This window comes from Citrus sinensis, chromosome 1 (genome assembly GCF_022201045.2).
Source record: "Citrus sinensis cultivar Valencia sweet orange chromosome 1, DVS_A1.0, whole genome shotgun sequence".
Taxonomy (NCBI): Eukaryota; Viridiplantae; Streptophyta; class Magnoliopsida; order Sapindales; family Rutaceae; genus Citrus; species Citrus sinensis.
The window spans coordinates 21,097,825-21,116,645 of record NC_068556.1 but is presented as its reverse complement, the minus strand read 5'-3'; the positions used below and the strand labels follow the sequence as shown (position 1 = coordinate 21,116,645).

The following is an 18,821-nucleotide window of genomic DNA, read 5'->3' as shown; positions in this document are numbered from 1 at the left end:
AAGGAGAGTGAATCAGAACACCAAAGACTCAACTCAAGGAGTGCTCGGTCCGAATTGGGAGGGGCCATATAGAGTCAAGCAGCTAGTTGGACCAGAAGCTTACAAGCTGGTTCGCATGGATGGCCACGAGGTGAAACGCCCATGGAACGCAGCACATCTCAGGAAATATTTCCAGTAAGAGTCGTTAATATTTTCAAATTCTTTCTGTTCGTATTTGCTGTTATTTATTTTATGTCCAAACAATTTCATGTAAGATGAATCCTGCAATTAATGAAACGTCGAGGAATTTCATTCACTTGAAACTGTGAAACTTTTCTGAGGCATGCAAAGGCTCGCCAAGTCTCAAAGCCTGTTTTATGGCGAGACAGAAGCCAAGCGTGCCAGGATCTACTCGACCACGCGAAGGCGAGCAGAATCCCCAAGCATCGAAAAATTTCTAAGGCATGTAAAGGCTCGCCAAGTCTCAAAACCTGTTTTATGGCGAGACAGAAGCCAAGCGTGCCAGGATCTGCTCGACCACGCGAAGGCGAGCAGAATCCCCAAGCATCGGAATATTTTCTAAGGTATGCAAAGGCTCGCCAAGTCTCAAAGCCTGTTTTATGGCGAGGCAGAAGCCAAGCGTGCCAGGATCTGCTCGACCACGCGAAAGCGAGCAGAATCCCCAAGCATCGGAATATTTTCTAAGGCATGCAAAGACTCGCCAAGTCTCAAAGCATGTTACGGCAAGACCAGAAGACAAGCGTGCCAGGTTCTGCTCGATCGCGCGAAGGCGATCAGAATCCTCAAGCATCAAACAATTTTCTAAGGCATATGGCAAAACCATATGCCAAGCCAGAACCTGCTCAACCAGACGAAGACGAGCAGAATAGTAAAAGAAAAATAACTCATGATTACAACACAAGAAAGTAATCAAAAAATATTTTTATTAATTTGTTAATAATTAATAGATGAGATAATCTTCACAAACATTGTTCATTACAATACAAGAAATATATCAAGAAGATGGCGGATCAGTAAGCCGAGCAGCATTGGTTGGCTAGACCTCCTCAGGTGCAGGGGGGGTATCACCAGTTGCGTCCGGGGGGGTGCTCGCCTCGCCAACGTCAGCAGGGGTGCTCGTCTCGCCAACGTTAGTAGGGACTGCACGAGGAGGAGAGTTTTCCTCATCAATCACGATCGACTCTACCTCTTCGGCATCTTCCTTGGCCGCCTCCTCGTCCATATGTTGAGCAACACCAGCTGCAAGGTCATCTATCTTCATATCAGGGTGCTGCTTCCCGAGGACGGCCATGATGCAACGATAGGAATGTCGAAGTCCCTGGTTGTATTGGTTGTCGGCCTCCCTCTCTAAGTTCTCGACCTGAGCCCGGTGGGAACCGCGAAGAGATTCGAGCCGAGCCTCATACATAGCCTTCTGCCTCTGAAGATCCTCCTTGACCTTGGTCAGCTCCTCCTCAAGGGTAATGGCTTTTGCTTGAGCAAGAGATTCTTGCCCTATCAGCTTGAGGTTCTCAACATACAGCTCCCCTACTTTCTTCTCGGCAACGTCAGCTCTGGTCGTCGCCGATTGAATGTCCTCCTTCATCTTCCGGTCGTAGCGGCCAACCTTAGCCTTATAATAGGTGGTCATGTAGTTGAGGTGGAAAGCGCTATACTGCATGGCCCCCACCAGCTCACCCAAGGTGCAGCCGTCAAAGTCCTCCAGGTCCTTCTTGCTCACGAGTTTAGATAACTCATTGAGATAGGGGACCAAGTGTAAGCGAGATCGAGACCCGACAGGAGGAGAAGAGGAAGCAGGATCTGTGGCTGCTCCACTAGTTTCCCCAACTTTGGCAGGAGCAGGAGGTAAAGTCTTCGAGGGAGAGACTTGCTACACGATGTTGGCCCGCTTTGCAGAAGGGGCATCCTTGTTGTGGTCCCTCTTCGTGGTTTGAGGTCGAGAACGTTTCCTGTTCAGAGCCCCAATCACAGCGTCCTCCATCTTATGGCCAGGGAGTACTAAGCGAGACTCGAGCAAGTTGTAAACAGTTATCAGCTCTCGACTCGGGCAGGAGTTAGCTAGTACAGCCTCGACCCGTTTGAGCTGATCAGGTTGGAGCGGGAAGTGAACACCCCAAGAACCTGCAACACAAACAAACATTTGATTAGAGATAAACCAGTAAAGTGTAAACAACAAAGTAGACAAGACATCTAATACGAGCAGGCAACCTGGGACCACGAAACGGGGTGGGACGCGGAAGTCCTGCCTATCAACCTGTGCAACTTGACCCCAGGGACCCCCTGCGAAAAAGAACTTCTTCTTCCAATTCCCACCACCACCAGTAGGAAGATTGGTTATGGGTTTCCTGGTCTTGGTACTCGATTGGAAGTAATACCAGCCAGCGTCTTTGGGGATGCTTTTCGGCTGGTACAAGTGCTTCACCTCGTCGACCGTGGGCTCGCTTTGGCAACATCTGTCCCACAGTATGAACAGACCAGAGAGCACTCTCTACCCGTTGGGGTTCAGCTGACCAGGAGCTAGGTTTAGCCCGTTAAGAATCCGGGCAAAGTAGGGTTGCAAGGGACACTTCAGCCCGTGCCTAAAACTCTCCAAAAATAAGGTAACATATCCCCTAGGAGGCCTGCTAGGGGTATCCTTCTTTCCTGGGACCTTAAGAAGTATTTCACCAGGAATACTATACTTAAGCCGGGTCAGCGAGCTCGTCAAACGTGGTCGTGCACGTCATATAATCAATAGCGTAGTCCCGCGATAGGGCTCTACCTCCTACTGTACTCCGCCCTTCTGGTGGCGACGCTCCTGATGGGGACACCTCATCAGAATCATCTCCTCGACCCTCACTCTGGGTGTTCTTCGAGCCAGAAAACCCCTCTTCATCGCTATTTCCGCTCGAGGAGGTTGTTTGGGGGGACATCTTCCGAGCGCTAGTGCCAACACTAGATCTAATGGGCTCTAAGGGGATCCCGGGGTCAAAAGCAGGATCGGTGAGCAGACTAGGCAGGAAGTTCAACTCATCATCGTCAACCTCAAGGACCTTCTCTTTGCCTTTCGACATTCCCTAAGCTCTAACCACAACACCACCACCAACTACTACCCAAACAAAAGAGAAGAGAAATTATCTACAACTATCCGAGACCAAGGAGATAGAAGAAATACATGAAGTAATGGTTCAGTCGGTGAAAGACAGAGATGGAGGCCTTTATGTCGGAACTTCTTTGCCGGAGAAACAGAGACGGAGACGGAGTGAATGATGAATTTGCCGTTCGAGAGGATTTGGGTTTCCTAATGGGGACGGACTCTTGGGTTGCCAGCATTTAACGGCACCAAATCCCAAGGGCCTCGTAACCGTTGGTTTGAAATTCAAATAGAGGGGCAGATTTCTGCCACATCACCTCGTCCGTAATTAAATGCGATATGACTCTTGGCAGCCTTTTCCAATCCCACGCGAGCAAGTACTATCAAGTTTCTACTGCTGGTCCACTACATTACCCAACACCAGAAACTGAGGGACCGATGTTTGGGAGAAATAAGTTGACGAGACCAGGCATGATGAGCAGATATCTGATGGCAGAGTTCTGCGAACCGATGTGTCCCGTAAGAGCCTGGTATCTGGGGGAGCAGGAGCAGGAATATCCTGCTCATCCACGAGCACGTCATCCGCGAGGCCAATTTCCTGTAAGAAGCATAAAGCCATTTCTGCTGTATTCCTGCTAAGTGTTGATTTGAGAAGACCCGGTCAATGACGGTTGGCGAGGCATGCTCTCCAATCCGAGAATCTAGGCACGAAGGCCACGCAACCACCCACAACTACGGAAATGGGGAGTCCACGTTCGAGAGGTGAGAGGATAACGAGCGCGAATGGAGGGGAGGCTCGAGCTCAGAAGTAGCCTATAAAAAGGTAGCCGATGAAGGTAAAAGGGTTAGCAATTTTGAGATTATAACAGAGATTAAGGAAATTCTGAAGAAGAGAAAACTACCAAAAAGCCATAAGATCTGTGGCAAGCGTTCCCAGAGCCTTCATATCTGACTTGAGGTTCGGAGAGTTTACGCCGGGAAAACAACCGGCGTGCTCTGACTTGTTTCTGTGAACGCAGGAATACTTGGAGAAGAAAGCATACGAGGAGAGATCCTGATCGAGGTGAGGTTGATCGAGCAGATATCCTGGTCGTAGGAAGAGCGTAACCAGAATCTCGCATCAACAAATCGATTCTAATGTTTATTAAATTATTATAGATGAGCTGTACTGAAATTCAATAAGTTTTTAGTACAGATGAACACAAAAGACATAAAGGAGTAGGCTCCTTTTCATTATCTTATAGAAGTTTATCAGTTGAAAGGAAGCTATAAACAAACATGTCTCTAATTTCACCTTTACAGAACCCGTACTTCCTTAACAGACCTTCTTTCACGAACCCAACTTTCTCTAACACTCTTTGAGAGGCCTTATTCTCCAATTCTACCAAAGCATGCAGCCGGACCAAATCTGGGATTTCATCAAACACCTTTGAAACAACCATTTTTAATGCCAATGTGGCCATCCCGTGGCCCCAGTATCCTGCAGCCACAGCATAACCTATGTGGGCTCTGCATCGATCATCACCAGATTCTGGTTTGATCGAGATATAGCCAATTGAACGGTCGTCCAAGCAAATGGACCGGCGCCAAGGGTGTGGTATAGCAACCATTTCAAGATATGCTAATGCCTCTTCCCTGGAAGTAATTGTGTCCCATCTAAGATATCTTGTTACTCTATCGTCACTAGCCCATAATAAGAAGTCATCTACATCCGAAAGATTGTATGGACGGAGGGAAATTCTAGACGGGTCCATTGAAGCTGGTGATTTTGGGACAGAGTGGTTATGGTTATTTTCCAAACATAAAACAATGTTATGGTTCAGTGCGATTTCGGGACCTTTAAGTCTTTAACCAAAGAATACAGAAAGTGAGAAGGTAAAACATTACAGCATAATACAATAATACTCCTTAAATGATAAAACAAATAACCAGTAAACGATAACTTCTACGCTGTAACTAGATAAAAGTAAGATAAAAAGACAAGTGTTGAAATTTTCTCGGTCGACGTCAACACGGAAAGCACCCTCCTCTTAGGAATTGTCTAATTGCCTTGGGGAAGTAGTCAACAACGGCGGCCATAATTCCACACGCGTAATTTTTATCTCCGCACAAGGGGCCAATATTAAAAATAAAACAAACCTACTTGCTCTCCACTCCAAGCAACCAAAGCCTGGAAATTTCTTCCAGCTATTCTCTTATAATATATAAAGCAAAGCACGCACTCATCAGTTGACCTCTTTTTAAGTTAGTAAAATCATCACCTCCTGTTAGCCAACACAACTTGGTATTGCTAATCAAATCTTGATAAAGAGTACAAATGGAAAAAGAACTCCAGAAATTAACTATAAATGAAGGCAAGGGAGGCAATGAAAGCAACATCGAACTGTCGTCGGTTATATCTCTTAGGCTGCTAGACCTTTCGGACATTGATGATTTCATGGTGTGGGCTAGTGATGATAAGGTGACTCGTTTTTGCTCGTTTGATTCTTACACAAGCAAAGAAGATGGCATCAACTACATCAAAAACACAGTTTCTCGTCACCCCTGGTACAGGGCAATTTGCGTTAACAATAGGCCAGTTGGTTCTATTTCAGTGACTGCGAATTCGGGGAATGACAAGTGTAGAGGAGAGCTTGGCTATGTTTTGGCTGCTGACTACTGGGGCAAGGGGATTGCTACAAAAGCTGTGAAGATGGTAGCTAATACTATATTTGATGAATGGCCACATTTGGAGAGACTTGAGGCTTTAGTAGTTGTTGATAATGCAGGCTCACAGAGGGTACTGGAGAAGGCTGGATTCAAAAGGGAAGCTGTTCTTAGGAAGTATCTCATTTTGAAGGGAACAACTAGAGACTGTGTCATCTTTAGCCTTCTGTCTACTGATCCCAGAAACTGATCGCTTGCAAATTTGTACTTTTTAATCTTGTTTTCTCTATTACTTGCATTGATTAGGATGAACATATTTGATTTTAGTGTCAAGTTTTTTCAGTTCATTTAGAAAAGAATAAGGTTCTTGCATGTCACGATGAATCATCTCTTTTGTACTTAATGAAATCATGGACTCATAAATTTGATCAAACTTTCATGCAATTAACATCAAGATTCACATCTTATTGAACACTAATGAAGAGAAGCAAAGTTCAAAACGTTTTTATCACCAAAAAATAAATGAATAAATAAATAAATAATCAAATGAATATTGTTACAACAAAAATCTGAGCAGTACAAGATATACGCTGGAGCATCAATCGTCTTTCTGTTCAGAATCCCGGCCTCTTTCAATGCCCTTCTAAAGCCATATCATCAATATCAACAAGAGCTTCCAGTCTCTCCATATCTAATAGCTCTGTAAGAACAATAAGAGCCAAAGAAGAAGAAAGGAAAAAAAGAAAAAAAGAAAAAAAGAAAAAGAAAAAACTCTTCTCACCCTTTGTGGTCATGCCTTGGCCTCAATACTTTGATCCTAAAGCATAGCCTACTTGCAATCAGCATCGGTCGGTGGCTTAGCCCTGTCCTCGACTTATATATCCAATCAGATCAAGGTACGTGAACATTATTTTACCGTGTGATTGTGATCTTTTTTGTTTCATTATCCTTTTGTACCATTTTTAATAAGCTTTTTTGTTTTAATCTTTTTTATTCATTATTCTTTTGTACCATTTGCAATAAGCTTTTTTGTTTTATGGCCAAAACCCACGTATATAAAAACCAGTCAACAACCCAAAAAAAAAATAATAAAATAAAATAAAATACATGGAAGTAAGCAAAATATGAAGAAATCTGCTTGCATTTTCAATATTTAAGCAACAAGGTCCAAAAGAAACCAAAAAGAACATTTGGCTTAATTAAACTGCTCTTGCCACTTGCCACAGTAACTGAGGACGCAGGCTATGTAGGGTCAAAATTAAGCCTTCACTGCTTTGTCTGGCGTTCTGCTTTTAAATTTTTTGGGTACCTCAGTTGACCGAGATGCAGAAGCTTTGCTCCTGCAAAACCTGTATTGGAAATCCATTGTTGACTTTTACGTTCATAATTGATGGAGGTAATATCCAAGGCCAGAGGATGTATTATCTCGAGTCTAATCTGTTATTCATACGATATTTGTTGATAAAGAAAATTTTCAATGAGGGTATGTCACTGGTTTGTTTGATTGTCTGCCGTAATAGAGTGTGTGTAAATCGATTCTAATGTTTATTAAATTATTATAGATGAGCTGTACTGAAATTCAATAAGTTTTTAGTACAGATGAACACAAAAGACATAAAGGAGTAGGCTCCTTTTCATTATCTTATAGAAGCTTATCAGTTGAAAGGAAGCTATAAACAAACATGTCTCTAATTTCACCTTTACAGAACCCGTACTTCCTTAACAGACCTTCTTTCACGAACCCAGCTTTCTCTAACACTCTTTGAGAGGCCTTATTCTCCAATTCTACCAAAGCATGCAGCCGGACCAAATCTGGGATTTCATCAAACACCTTTGAAACAGCCATTTTCAATGCCAATGTGGCCATCCCTTGGCCCCAGTATTCTACAGCCACAGCATAACGAATGTGGGCTCTGCATCGATCATAAAGATTGAATGGACGGAGGGAAATTCTTGACGGTCCATTGAAACGGGGCTGCAATGAGTGATCTGAGACTGGGAATAGTTCACATGGACGTGGCATAGTACATAGTATTAAAAAATGGACTGTCTGTCGTTTAGATATAGAGAACTGGAGCTATTCACCATCCCAGGCTCATTACCGAGGATTTGACATTGCTGGCCGCACTGTTGATCAAAGTCCAAACATAAAACAATGTTATGGTTCAGTGCGATTTTGGGACCTTTAAGTCTTTAACCAAAGAAGACACAAAGTGAGAAGGTAAAATATTACAGCATAATACTCCTTAAATGATCAAACAAATAACCAGTAAATGATAACTTCTACTCAAATCATATAGCTGTAACTAGATAAAAGTAAGATAAAGATAAGTGTTGAAATTTCTCGGTCGACATCAACATGGAGAGGACCCTCCTAATTGTCTAATTGCCTTGGGGAAATAGTCAACAACGGCGGCCATAATTCCGCACGCATAATTTTTTTCTCCGCACAAGGGGCCAATATTAAAAATAAAACAAACCTACTTGCTCTCCACTCCAAGCAACCAAAGCCTGGAAATTTCTTTCGGCGATTCTCTTATAATATACAAAGCAAAGCACGCACTCATCAGTTGACCTCTTTTTAAGTTAGTAAAATCATCACCTCCTGTTAGCCAACACAACTTGGTATTGCTAATCAAATCTTGATAAAGAGTACAAATGGAAAAAGAACTCCAGAAATTAACTATAAATGAAGGCAAGGGAGGCAATGAAAGCAACATCGAACTGTCGTCGGTTATATCTCTTAGGCTGCTAGACCTTTCGGACATTGATGATTTCATGGTGTGGGCTAGTGATGATAAGGTGACTCGTTTTTGCTCGTTTGATTCTTACACAAGCAAAGAAGATGGCATCAACTACATCAAAAACACAGTTTCTCGTCACCCCTGGTACAGGGCAATTTGCGTTAACAATAGGCCAGTTGGTTCTATTTCAGTGACTGCGAATTCGGGGAATGACAAGTGTAGAGGAGAGCTTGGCTATGTTTTGGCTGCTGACTACTGGGGCAAGGGGATTGCTACAAAAGCTGTGAAGATGGTAGCTAATACTATATTTGATGAATGGCCACATTTGGAGAGACTTGAGGCTCTGGCAGTTGTTGATAATGTAGGCTCACAGAGGGTACTGGAGAAGGCTGGATTCACAAGGGAAGCTGTTCTTAGGAAGTATCGCATTTTGAAGGGAACGACTAGAGACCGTGTCATCTTTAGCCTTCTGTCTACTGATCCCAGAAACTGATTGCTTGCAAATTTGTACTTTTCCTATTACTTGCATTAATGAGGATGAACATATTTGATTTTAGTGTCAAGATCTTTCAGCTCATTTGGAAAAGGATCAGGTTATTGCATGTCACTATGAATCATCTCTTTTGTACTTAATGAAATCATGGCACTCATTAATTTGATCAAACTTTCATTCAATTAATATCGAGATTCACAATTTATTGAACACTAATGAAGAGAAGCAAAGTTCAAAACATTTTTATCACCAAAAAATAAATGAATAAATAAGTTAAATAAATAAATAAATAATCAAATGAATATTGTTACAACAAAAATCTGAGCAATACAAGATAAACGCTGTAGCATCAATTGTCTTTCTGTTCAGAATTCCGGCCTCTTTCAATGCCCTTCTAAATCCATATTATCAATATCAACAAGAGCTTCCAGTCTCTCCATATCTAATAGCTCTATAAGAACAGTAAGAGCCAAAGAAGAAGAAAGGTAAAGAAAAAAAAAACTCTTCTCACGCTTTGTGGTAATGGCTTGGCTTCAATACTTTGATCCTAAAGCATAGCCGACTAGCAATCAGCACCGATCAGTGGCTTAGCCCTGTCCTCGACTTATATATCCAATCAGATCAAGGTACATGAACAATATTATACCGTGTGATTGTGAATTTGTGATCTTTTTTGTTTCTTATCCTTTTGTACCATTTTTAATAAGCTTTTTTGTTTTAATCTTTTTGTTTCATTATTCTTTTGTACCATTTGCAATAAGCTTTTTTGTTTTATGGCCAAAACCCACGTATATAAAAACCAGTCAACAACCCAAAAAAATAAAAAATAAAAAATAAAAAAATAAAATACATGGAAGTAAGCCAAATATGAAGAAATCTGCTTTCATTTTCAATATTTAAGCAACAAGGTCCAAAAGAAACCAAAAAGAACATTTGGTTTAATTAAACTGCTCTTGCCACTTGCCACAGTAACTGAGGACGCAGGCTATGTAGGGTCAAAATTAAGCCTTCACTGCTTTGTCTGGCGTTCTGCTTTTAAATTTTTTGGGTACCTCAGTTGACCGAGATGCAGCAGCAGGTGGTGCGGTTGTTGGTGCTCCTCCAGGCCCCTTGGCTAAACGTTCCTCACTCCTAGCAATTTTCCTCTACCTGCTTGCCTTGTTCTTTGCCCGTTTAGCCTCAAGCTGGTCAGACAGAATTTTCTCCCTAGCCTTCTCAGCCCTGGACTTGTGGATACTCTCCATCAAAACTCGCTTATTCTTAAATACATTACCCTTCACCTTCATGTACATGTCATGATACATGTGTCTGTCAATCTTCTTTGCTTCCCGGTACCTGCGGAGCAAGCGCCTGAGAACACGCATCCTTCTCATCCACGGGATTTTTGTCGGCAGCCTTGCTTCTCTCGTACCTCTGCGCTTACCATATCCAGAGTGGCGACCCTTCCTCTTAGCTTCCTTCATCCGTAGAGCTCGTGAACGGGAGTGAATCTTGGTTGGTTTTCTGATGATAAAACCACCCTTGACCAGCTTCCTGATGTTCTGGCGTGAGTTGGCCATGGAGATTTCGTTAACTTCATTTGGATCGAGCCAGACCATCCCTCTGCCGCACTTGAGCATGCTCGCTGCGAGCCGTTTTTGGAGCTTGAGAGAAACCATCTCTCTCTTTGGAATTGGAGCTGACAGATAGAGATGTGTAGAATGTAGACAAAATGAATATGGATATCACCGTATAGCTTCGATATTATGGAAATCAAATTGAACTGTCAATGACTATGAGAATCACTATTATAGTATTTATAGACGGACTTCTTGCTCCTAATCAAACCAATGGAAAGAGAGACTACAGAAGAAATTTAAAAAATAAAAAATAAAAAACAAACATATAAACTTGCTCCCCACTCCAAGCAAAGGCAAGGTTGACCACCAGGAAAACTTTGAAACCAATTGTCACGATCTTTAATTCCTTCCAGGTAATTGCTTGTGGTCATTCTTTAATTGCATAAGGCAAGCTCCAACCAATTGGTATAATATATCTTCTTTTTAATAAGTTGTTCTTTTTCTATAAACTCATCATCTTTACTTGAGCCAATCTAACTTCTTGGGGTGGCATACCCAAAACCTCAATTAATACCATCCCATCATTTTAAAAACTACAAATCATGGAGAGTGATTCTTCGGAATCATACATGAAAAACGGTTTTGTTGAATTGTCTCACATCTCTCTTAGGCCATTAGAACTTTCAGACATTGATGATTTCATGGTGTGGGTTAGTGATCCTAAAGTGGCTCGGTTCTGCCCTTGGGAATCATATACTAATAAAGAAGATGGCATAAACTACATCAAAACCAAAGTTCCACAGCACCCGTGGTTCCGGGCAATTTGCGTAAACAATAGGCCAGTTGGTGCTACTTCAGTGAGACCGAATTCAGGCAATGATATGTGTAGAGCGGAACTCGGCTATGTTTTGGCCTCAAAGTACTGGGGCAAAGGGATTGCTACGCAGGCTGTGAAGATAGTGACTAAGACAATATTTGATGAATGGCCACATTTGGAGAGACTTGAGGCTGTAGTAGATGTTGAGAATGTGGCCTCACAAAGAGTGCTGGAGAAGGCTGGGTTCAAGAGAGAGGGTGTTCTCGGGAAGTATTTCATCATGAAGGGAAGCACTAAAGACATGGTAGTGTTTAGCCTTCTCTCCACTGATCCTAAAACTTGATCATCCGTTAAAAGGGGAAAAAAAATTTATCTGCCTTTGTAATGTGTAATGTGCATCCTTTGTTGGGTTTTTCCCCTTAAATCAATAAATCATATTATTTAACATACAAATGTGGGTTCTGTCTACATCATCTGGCATTGATTATAAACTCTCGATAACTGATGATGGCGTCCTTATTTTATTGGCACTGCACTGTAGGGGTGTTCGCGGATCGGATTTTATGGATTAGACATCAATCCATATCCGATCCACAATTTTGCGGATTATAATTTTTCAATCCAATCCAATACACGGATTGATTAAACTCAATCCAAATCCAAACCATATATCTGCAGATCGGATGCGAATTTAACTCAATCCATATCAAATCCATACGTCTGCGGATCAGATGCAGATTTAACTTAATCCATATCCAATCCACCATTTTGCGCATTAGTTTCCGAATTAAAAATTTTTAGTTCTCCCCAATCCATAAACTAATGAAATTTTTTAAAAATCTAATATAAAAATAATTTTACTACCAATTAAATTTAAAATTGAATAAAATTTAAACAAATTAATTGTTTCAATAAAACTAAAATAATATATTTAAAGTTTCAAAATATAACACATCGAGATTAATTGCTCAAATAAACCGACAATAATATGTTTAAAGTTTCAAAATATAACACACTAAGATTAATTGTTCAAATAAAGTTACAATAATACATTAATATAACACTGAAATTAATTGTTCAAATAAAACCATAATTAATTAAAATGACGAAGTTTCTGAAACTAAACATAGTCTGATCCTTCACCAGGGTTATTTAGGGTTGGCAAAAAAGCCTGGGCCGGCCCAAGCCCGCCCAGCCCTCACCCATGAGGGCCTGGGCAAGGGCCCAAGAAAAAAAGCTCGGACAAAGGCCAAGCCCACTATTTTAAAAAAAAATAATTTTATAAATTAGAATAATATAATTAAAATTTAAAAATAAAAAAGAAAACTTAAATTATTAACTTATAAATCAATTATGATTCAAAAAAACTAAAATTATGATACTAAATTCTCTCTTTTGTGTCAATTAATTAAGAGAGCGTTTGAATTAGAAAATCCAGTATTAAAGAAAATTAAAGTTATGAGTTTTTATTTGCTTTATTTATTATTTTAATTTGAAATATTGATTTTCTTTAATTTATCTATGATTGTAATAACTTGTTGATCATTAATTTATTTCAAATTTACAATAATTTAAAATTTTTAAAATAAATAACTAAAGTCCAAGCCCGGCCCGAGCCCAGACCAGGCCCATACACTTAACTAACAGAGGGCCTGGACATGGGCTTGAAAAAGCTCGGCCCAGGCCCGCTGTTTGCCATCCATAGGGCTATTGCACTTGTTGAAAAGTGGTGATTATGGAGCCGTCAATGATGGAAACCAAGAGAAGTACGGGTGGCGATCTTGAAGGTTGTGATTAGGGATGGCAATGGGCACCGCAACCCGCAGCGGGTTTTAACAATTACCAAACCCGCAATGGTATCCGGCGGATTTTTTGCGGGTTTCCGTATTTAAAATCACAAATGTTTAATATATAAATTTATAATAATAACCTCAAATTCCATATAACATACTTAATTTTATATTTAAATAATGTAAATGAAAAATTAAAATTTCCACATCAATTCAACACAAATTCTCAAATTTAAGTATAAATTACACAAATCCATTTAAAAAACACAAACTAGTATCTAAAAATAATAATTACATTTCATATTATCATTTAAAACAAGCTCCAAGAGAAGATATTCATTTCATTCACCACCATAAGCACCCATCCAACACAATGCCTATAATAATAATTAAGATTAATATTTTCAAATACTAATTCGAAGGAAAATGCCTTTAGTTTTCTTTAGATTATGACTTTAGAATAGGATATAGGCCACATACACACATACACAACTTTGAGCCTTTGGCTATTTGGTAATTTAATTAATGACATTATTTTCTTTATACATTTTTAGATTAAAATTAAATTAAAAATATTTGAAAAAAATATTGCGGGTTTGGTGGATATCCATGCGGGTATCCACCAGATATAAGGTTAATACCAAACCCACCCGCATCCATGTGCGGGTTTTAATTTATAATACTAAACTCGCCCGCAACGGGTAAAATTACCCGCAACGGGCGGGTTTTGGCGGGTGGGTTTGGGCGGGTTTGCGGGTACAATTGCCATTCCTAGTTGTGATAGTGCAATTGTTTGGCTGGAACCAGTGATTGTGAAGTGGCTCGACGGACTCGAGAAAGAAGATGGCTTGCTCTCGTTGGAATCACGCGGCTGACGTCCTTCAAATTGGTGTTGAGAGTGTATCGAACCAGTATTGGGTGTTGTTAGTGCGTGTGACGGCGAAGAAGCTTAGAGTTTTTTGTTTGTAAATTGTTGGTGACTTGACGTTATGTTATTTTGCTTTTGGGTGACTTTGCAAATTATTGATAACTTAGCGTTATATTACTTTGCTTTTGTCAGTGCGTGTGACTTTGCTTTTATTTTGTTTTATAATTTTTACAAGTTATATTTGATTATTTGATTATTTTTTATTTAATATTATTATTGGGTAATTGCTAAGATATGTTATAGTGCTTATGAAACTATGTAATGTCACAATTATAATATTCTTTAATTAAATTTATAATAATTTTTTAACTAAATAAATATATATATATATATATATATATATATATATATTGTGTGGATTCACGGATTTTTACGGATTTACAGAAGTAAATCCATATCCAATCCATCGACTGCAGATTTTTAAATTTTCAATCCATATCCAATCCACGGATCCACAGATTGGATTTATACGGATCAAATTTTCACGTATCAGACGGATTGAGCGGATCGGATTGGATTCTGAACACCCCTACTGCACTATCACCGCTTTTGATTGGATGGTTAATTTGGTATCTTAAGTACTAAGCAATCATATGCAAAGAACTCACATAAAGTAAAGACTTAACTCTTAAGATCCTTTTATTTTGGTTTTCTGAAGCGAAAATGATACTTGCCCCAACTTAAGCCCCGAATGAAATCCCGGAACAAAACGCATCGTTTAACTAATCCCAAAACGCACCGTTTGGTGTCAAATCCCTTGACCTTTCACAGCCATCGAACGCACCGTTTGGCTTTGGCATCAAATCCCTTGACCTTCTTTCCTTCCTTCTTTTCCTTCTTCTTTCCTTATTCCCTTTCACATCCACCATCGAAAGCACCGTTTGCCCAGCCATGGCCACAGCTTTCTTGAACTTCTTTCCTTCTTCTTCTTCTCTAATTATAGGCTACTATTTGATGTGGCTAGCTGCAGCTATCAGAAGTTCAAGAAATCTGTGGGAAGAAATGGCAAATAAGGGCTTAATTTCTCCTTTCATCAATTAGACTATTACAAGCAAGGTGAATTATTGCTTAATTTCTTCTTCTATTATTAATACGAGCAAGGTGAATATATTTTATTCTCTCTTCTCTATGAATTTGGTAAGAATTTCAATCCCTGTTATTTAATTGAATTGGAATTCAGGTAATTAATTAACAGTTTGTCGGCTATGTACATTGACATTCTTTATCTGTATAATTGTTGGTTAATTAATCTGGAAGCTATAGTTTGTTAACGAATATTGTTAAAGAAGACAGTACCAATAAGGCTTGTTCCAAATTGCCGAAGATGACAACACCTTACCTTACTCAAATATTCTGTCAAGAAATCTTCATAGCCATTATAAACCCGAAGTTCAAATGTTGAAACTCGTCTTTATTTAAGCTTTTGTTTTATCTAAGCCAAATCCTATCGCCTAGAAGGAAGATAACAGTTTAGGTGTCCTGCAGTTGGGTTCTTTCGTTGGGGTTATGTGGTGAAACGAAATTCAAAAGAGAAAGCCAGTCGAAGAAAATTCGAAGTGCTGTAATGCAAATCACAAAATGGGATCGTTTTATATGATTGGGAGGAAAAAAATATGTTCACAAAATGATGTCGTTCTATTAATTTTCGGGGTTTGACCCGGGGTTTGACCCGGAGTAAATATCAATGCTCTTTCTGAAGTGGTCAAAAAGGGCAGCCGCTTACATTCGATGAGTAATGACCACATATCATTTGCTTTTCAACTTAGTTTCCAAGCAGTTTCTTCTGGTCCCCATTCTTCCTATCTTTTCCCTTTCTTATATATATAGCCTTCCAGTAAGTTGCGTATTATGATCAATTATCGAGTTAAGCTATTGAAGGAGCATCCATGGAGGATAATTCTTTGGCATCAACCATAAAAGAAGGCGATGGGGAACTCTCCGATATCTCTCTGAGGCCAATGGACCTTTCAGACGTCGATGATTTCATGGTGTGGGCAAGTGATGATAAAGTGACACATTTTTGCAGCTATGGACCTTACACCAGCAGAGAACAAGGCATCAAACACATCGAAAATAAAGTCATACCCCACCCGTGGTTCATGGCAATTTGCGTTAATAACAGGGCAATCGGAGCCATCTCAGTGTCAGCAAACCAGGGTAATGATAAATGTAGAGGTGAAATTGGCTACGTTCTGGGGTCGAAGTACTGGGGCAAAGGGATTGCAACAAGGGCTGTGAAGATGGCGAGTGACGCGATATTTGCCGAGTGGCCGCATCTGGAGAGACTTGAGGCTCTTGTAGATGTTGAAAACGTTGGGTCACAGAAGGTGCTGCTCAAGGCTGGGTTCATGCAAGAAGGTGTTTTGAGAAAGTATTTCATTCACAAGGGTAAAACTAGAGACACGATCATGTTTAGTCTTCTCTCTACCGATCCCAGAATTTGATTATGATGATTTGTTTTGTTTCTCCAAGCGAATTCTCTGTTTATTTGTTTAATTTCCTTGATCACATCTGCTTAAAATTTTAAGTCTTACCAGAATTACTGACCAAATAAATTGAATGAGAATAAAATAATAAAATAAATAAGTTTGCTATTTAATAAAAAAATGTTTCTTGCCTTTTAGTAATTTTGTGCATGTTTACCAAAAATTTTACGCGCAAATAATATTACCATAAATAAATTGGTAAGTTTTTATTCCCTTCCTACTCTAATCTAAAACACTGTCGATGGACCCGCTAACCCCGACTTCACGACCCGCGGGGACCTCGACGAAGTTTCCCAAACCGGTAACGGAATTCCGCTTGGCTCAGATCCGGCTCGATGGAAACCGCATTCCGGTCCAAGCATCTCTCCAAACCCTAATCTTATCGATTCCATCAGAAACCACAGCCTCAAGCACACCGATTACAGGCAGAGCTCCCGCACCCATGGTATCCCCTTCCCCGATCGCAAACCGGTCTTCGATTACCTCATCGGCAAAAACGATTCCTACAACTAGATTGAGTTCGGGCCCCACGTCGAAACCACTATCGCTAATGGGGTCGCTTGGCTGGCTTTGTGATTTTCATTTGGTCAAAACATATCGAAGGGATGGATACGGACTTACAGAGTGCTTAATATCCAAATTGGTTCTGGCTTGCTCAAATTTTAATTAATGGTGGCAACACAGTGGCATTGATTATACCATTGAATACACACGTACGGTGCCGTTTGTTTTTTAAGTATGAATTTAATTTTTTTCAGATATTTATTTATTTTATACTGTTTATTTTTTTTTATATAATTTTATTTGAATTGAAAAAAAAGGTCTATTTTTATTTAAAGTCTAGAATTTAAATGAAAAATGTTAATTTCAAATCTCAAAAATACCCTTAATAAGTTATGTATTTCTTATATGATGTATAAATCTAATATTTTTGTATTATCCTTAAAGTTATTTTTTTAATTACTTTAAATTTTTATTCATAAGATAACATTAACTAAATTAAAATATTAAACAAATTAGATTATTGTTCATTGTAATGAATCAAAACTAAAACAATAGTGTTAACTTTATAATGAAAGACTAAAAAGTTTATGTTGTAATTACATCTTTTATTACAAAATTAAATTAAGAAACAAGATAGTATTATTATTATTATTATTATTATTATTATTATTATTATTATTATAATAATAATAATAATACTATCAAACTAATCAACTTGTTAGATTTCTAAAATGTGAAAAATAAATATATGCACCACTTAAAAAGATATTTATGTTTACTATTAATTTTTAAATTTTTCTGTTCAGATGTTAGAAAAAGAGAAATAACATATCATTTAGATATTTTCATTCAAATTTATTTAGATTTGAGTTAAATTTAGACTTATTCAGACACAGACCCAGATAATTTATTGGGAGGGAGCTATCCTTATTAACAATGTTTGTATCTAGCAATAAGATAATAAAACTAATTTAATAAAAAATAATGATAATCTTTATAATAATAGCCTTAATTCAAGTTTTCAACAACTTTAATAGAAACAAAAATACAAGACTTGAAATTAATTTAGTATATTTTTACACTTATCATTCATAAATTAATAATTAAATTATTGCTTCATAACTTAACAAAAATAATCATATGAAATGATAATTATGAATAGAAAATAAAGAATTTAGAATATCTGTTGGAACTTAATTAGAAGATAGATGATTGTTTTGTCCGGCTAACTTGGAAGATGATTTGTATTTATTAGTCTTAAGCCTTAGAGATTTGCAGACCTGAAACGTCATTGAATTCTTGTAGGCTTTTGCAATTTTTGATGTGGGATGTTGAATTAGAAAAGAAGTTAATGAGTTGAATTATTTTTTAGATTAAAATAGAAAAATTAATTTGATTAAATTCCAAGTGGCAACTTTTTAATTATTTCAAGAAATTAGGTTTTTTTGACTTTAATATGAGCCTTTATAAAATTAATTGCGACGAGTTTTAATAAATATAATTAATATTAAAATCAATTACTTATACTAAATAAGTAATTTAATTTAGAAGAAAATTTTTAGTTCGGGGGAGACTCTAGTTGGTTATTTCTTGGGTTTGTCAATGTACTCAGATTTTTTTTTTTAAAAAAAAGCGGTCTTTAATTTAGGGCTGCCGGTAGTGTCAGCGGAGATGCATTTGGCGACATATTGTTTTTATTTTATTTTATTTTTTATTCTTTCGAGTTCTCCATTTACTTTTTACGATGTTAATATAAATTATTTTTTGGAAAATGTGCAACC

General features: G+C 38.6%; 7 protein-coding genes, 1 non-coding gene and 1 pseudogene across 8 annotated transcripts; 5 read left to right on the top strand and 4 right to left on the bottom strand.

Annotated features, from left to right (window-relative positions):
* Positions 1–954: 954 nt before the first annotated feature.
* LOC127901942 (uncharacterized) lies at positions 955–4,122 on the bottom strand. The gene is made up of 3 exons (XM_052440244.1): positions 3,976–4,122; positions 2,209–3,886; positions 955–2,121 (listed from the first exon to the last, which is right to left on the bottom strand). The coding sequence occupies exon 3, from the start codon at positions 1,658–1,660 to the stop codon at positions 1,037–1,039; it is 624 nt and encodes a 207-aa protein (XP_052296204.1). The 5' UTR covers positions 1,661–2,121; positions 2,209–3,886; positions 3,976–4,122; the 3' UTR covers positions 955–1,036.
* Positions 1,871–3,053, bottom strand: LOC127903721 (uncharacterized). Its single transcript, XM_052444340.1, has 4 exons — positions 2,762–3,053; positions 2,568–2,643; positions 2,209–2,453; positions 1,871–2,121 (listed from the first exon to the last, which is right to left on the bottom strand). The coding sequence occupies exons 1-4, from the start codon at positions 3,051–3,053 to the stop codon at positions 1,871–1,873; spliced, it is 864 nt and encodes a 287-aa protein (XP_052300300.1).
* A 79-nt stretch (positions 4,123–4,201) lies between the features above and the next one.
* LOC102612310 (uncharacterized) lies at positions 4,202–5,151 on the bottom strand. Its single transcript, XM_006489353.4, has one exon. It carries the CDS (start codon positions 4,825–4,827, stop codon positions 4,312–4,314), a length of 516 nt encoding a protein of 171 aa, XP_006489416.2. The 5' UTR covers positions 4,828–5,151; the 3' UTR covers positions 4,202–4,311.
* A 101-nt stretch (positions 5,152–5,252) lies between these two features.
* LOC102612612 (uncharacterized) lies at positions 5,253–6,152 on the top strand. Its single transcript, XM_006489354.4, has one exon. It carries the CDS (start codon positions 5,391–5,393, stop codon positions 5,967–5,969), a length of 579 nt encoding a protein of 192 aa, XP_006489417.2. The 5' UTR covers positions 5,253–5,390; the 3' UTR covers positions 5,970–6,152.
* Positions 6,153–8,264: 2,112 nt separating this feature from the next.
* On the top strand, positions 8,265–9,142 carry LOC102613222 (uncharacterized). The gene has a single exon (XM_006489356.4). It carries the CDS (start codon positions 8,378–8,380, stop codon positions 8,954–8,956), a length of 579 nt encoding a protein of 192 aa, XP_006489419.1. The 5' UTR covers positions 8,265–8,377; the 3' UTR covers positions 8,957–9,142.
* A 682-nt stretch (positions 9,143–9,824) lies between these two features.
* LOC102613511 (60S ribosomal protein L19-3-like) lies at positions 9,825–10,740 on the bottom strand (annotated as a pseudogene).
* Positions 10,741–10,953: 213 nt separating this feature from the next.
* Positions 10,954–11,785, top strand: LOC102613801 (hypothetical protein). The gene has a single exon (XM_006489357.4). The coding sequence runs from the start codon at positions 11,118–11,120 to the stop codon at positions 11,673–11,675; it is 558 nt and encodes a 185-aa protein (XP_006489420.1). The 5' UTR covers positions 10,954–11,117; the 3' UTR covers positions 11,676–11,785.
* A 3,038-nt stretch (positions 11,786–14,823) lies between these two features.
* On the top strand, positions 14,824–16,581 carry LOC102614108 (hypothetical protein). Its single transcript, XM_006489358.4, has one exon. It carries the CDS (start codon positions 15,937–15,939, stop codon positions 16,492–16,494), a length of 558 nt encoding a protein of 185 aa, XP_006489421.1. The 5' UTR covers positions 14,824–15,936; the 3' UTR covers positions 16,495–16,581.
* On the top strand, positions 14,917–15,080 carry MIR396D (microRNA MIR396d). The gene has a single exon (NR_161531.1). It is a non-coding gene; the product is annotated as a microRNA MIR396d (primary transcript).
* Positions 16,582–18,821: the final 2,240 nt, after the last annotated feature.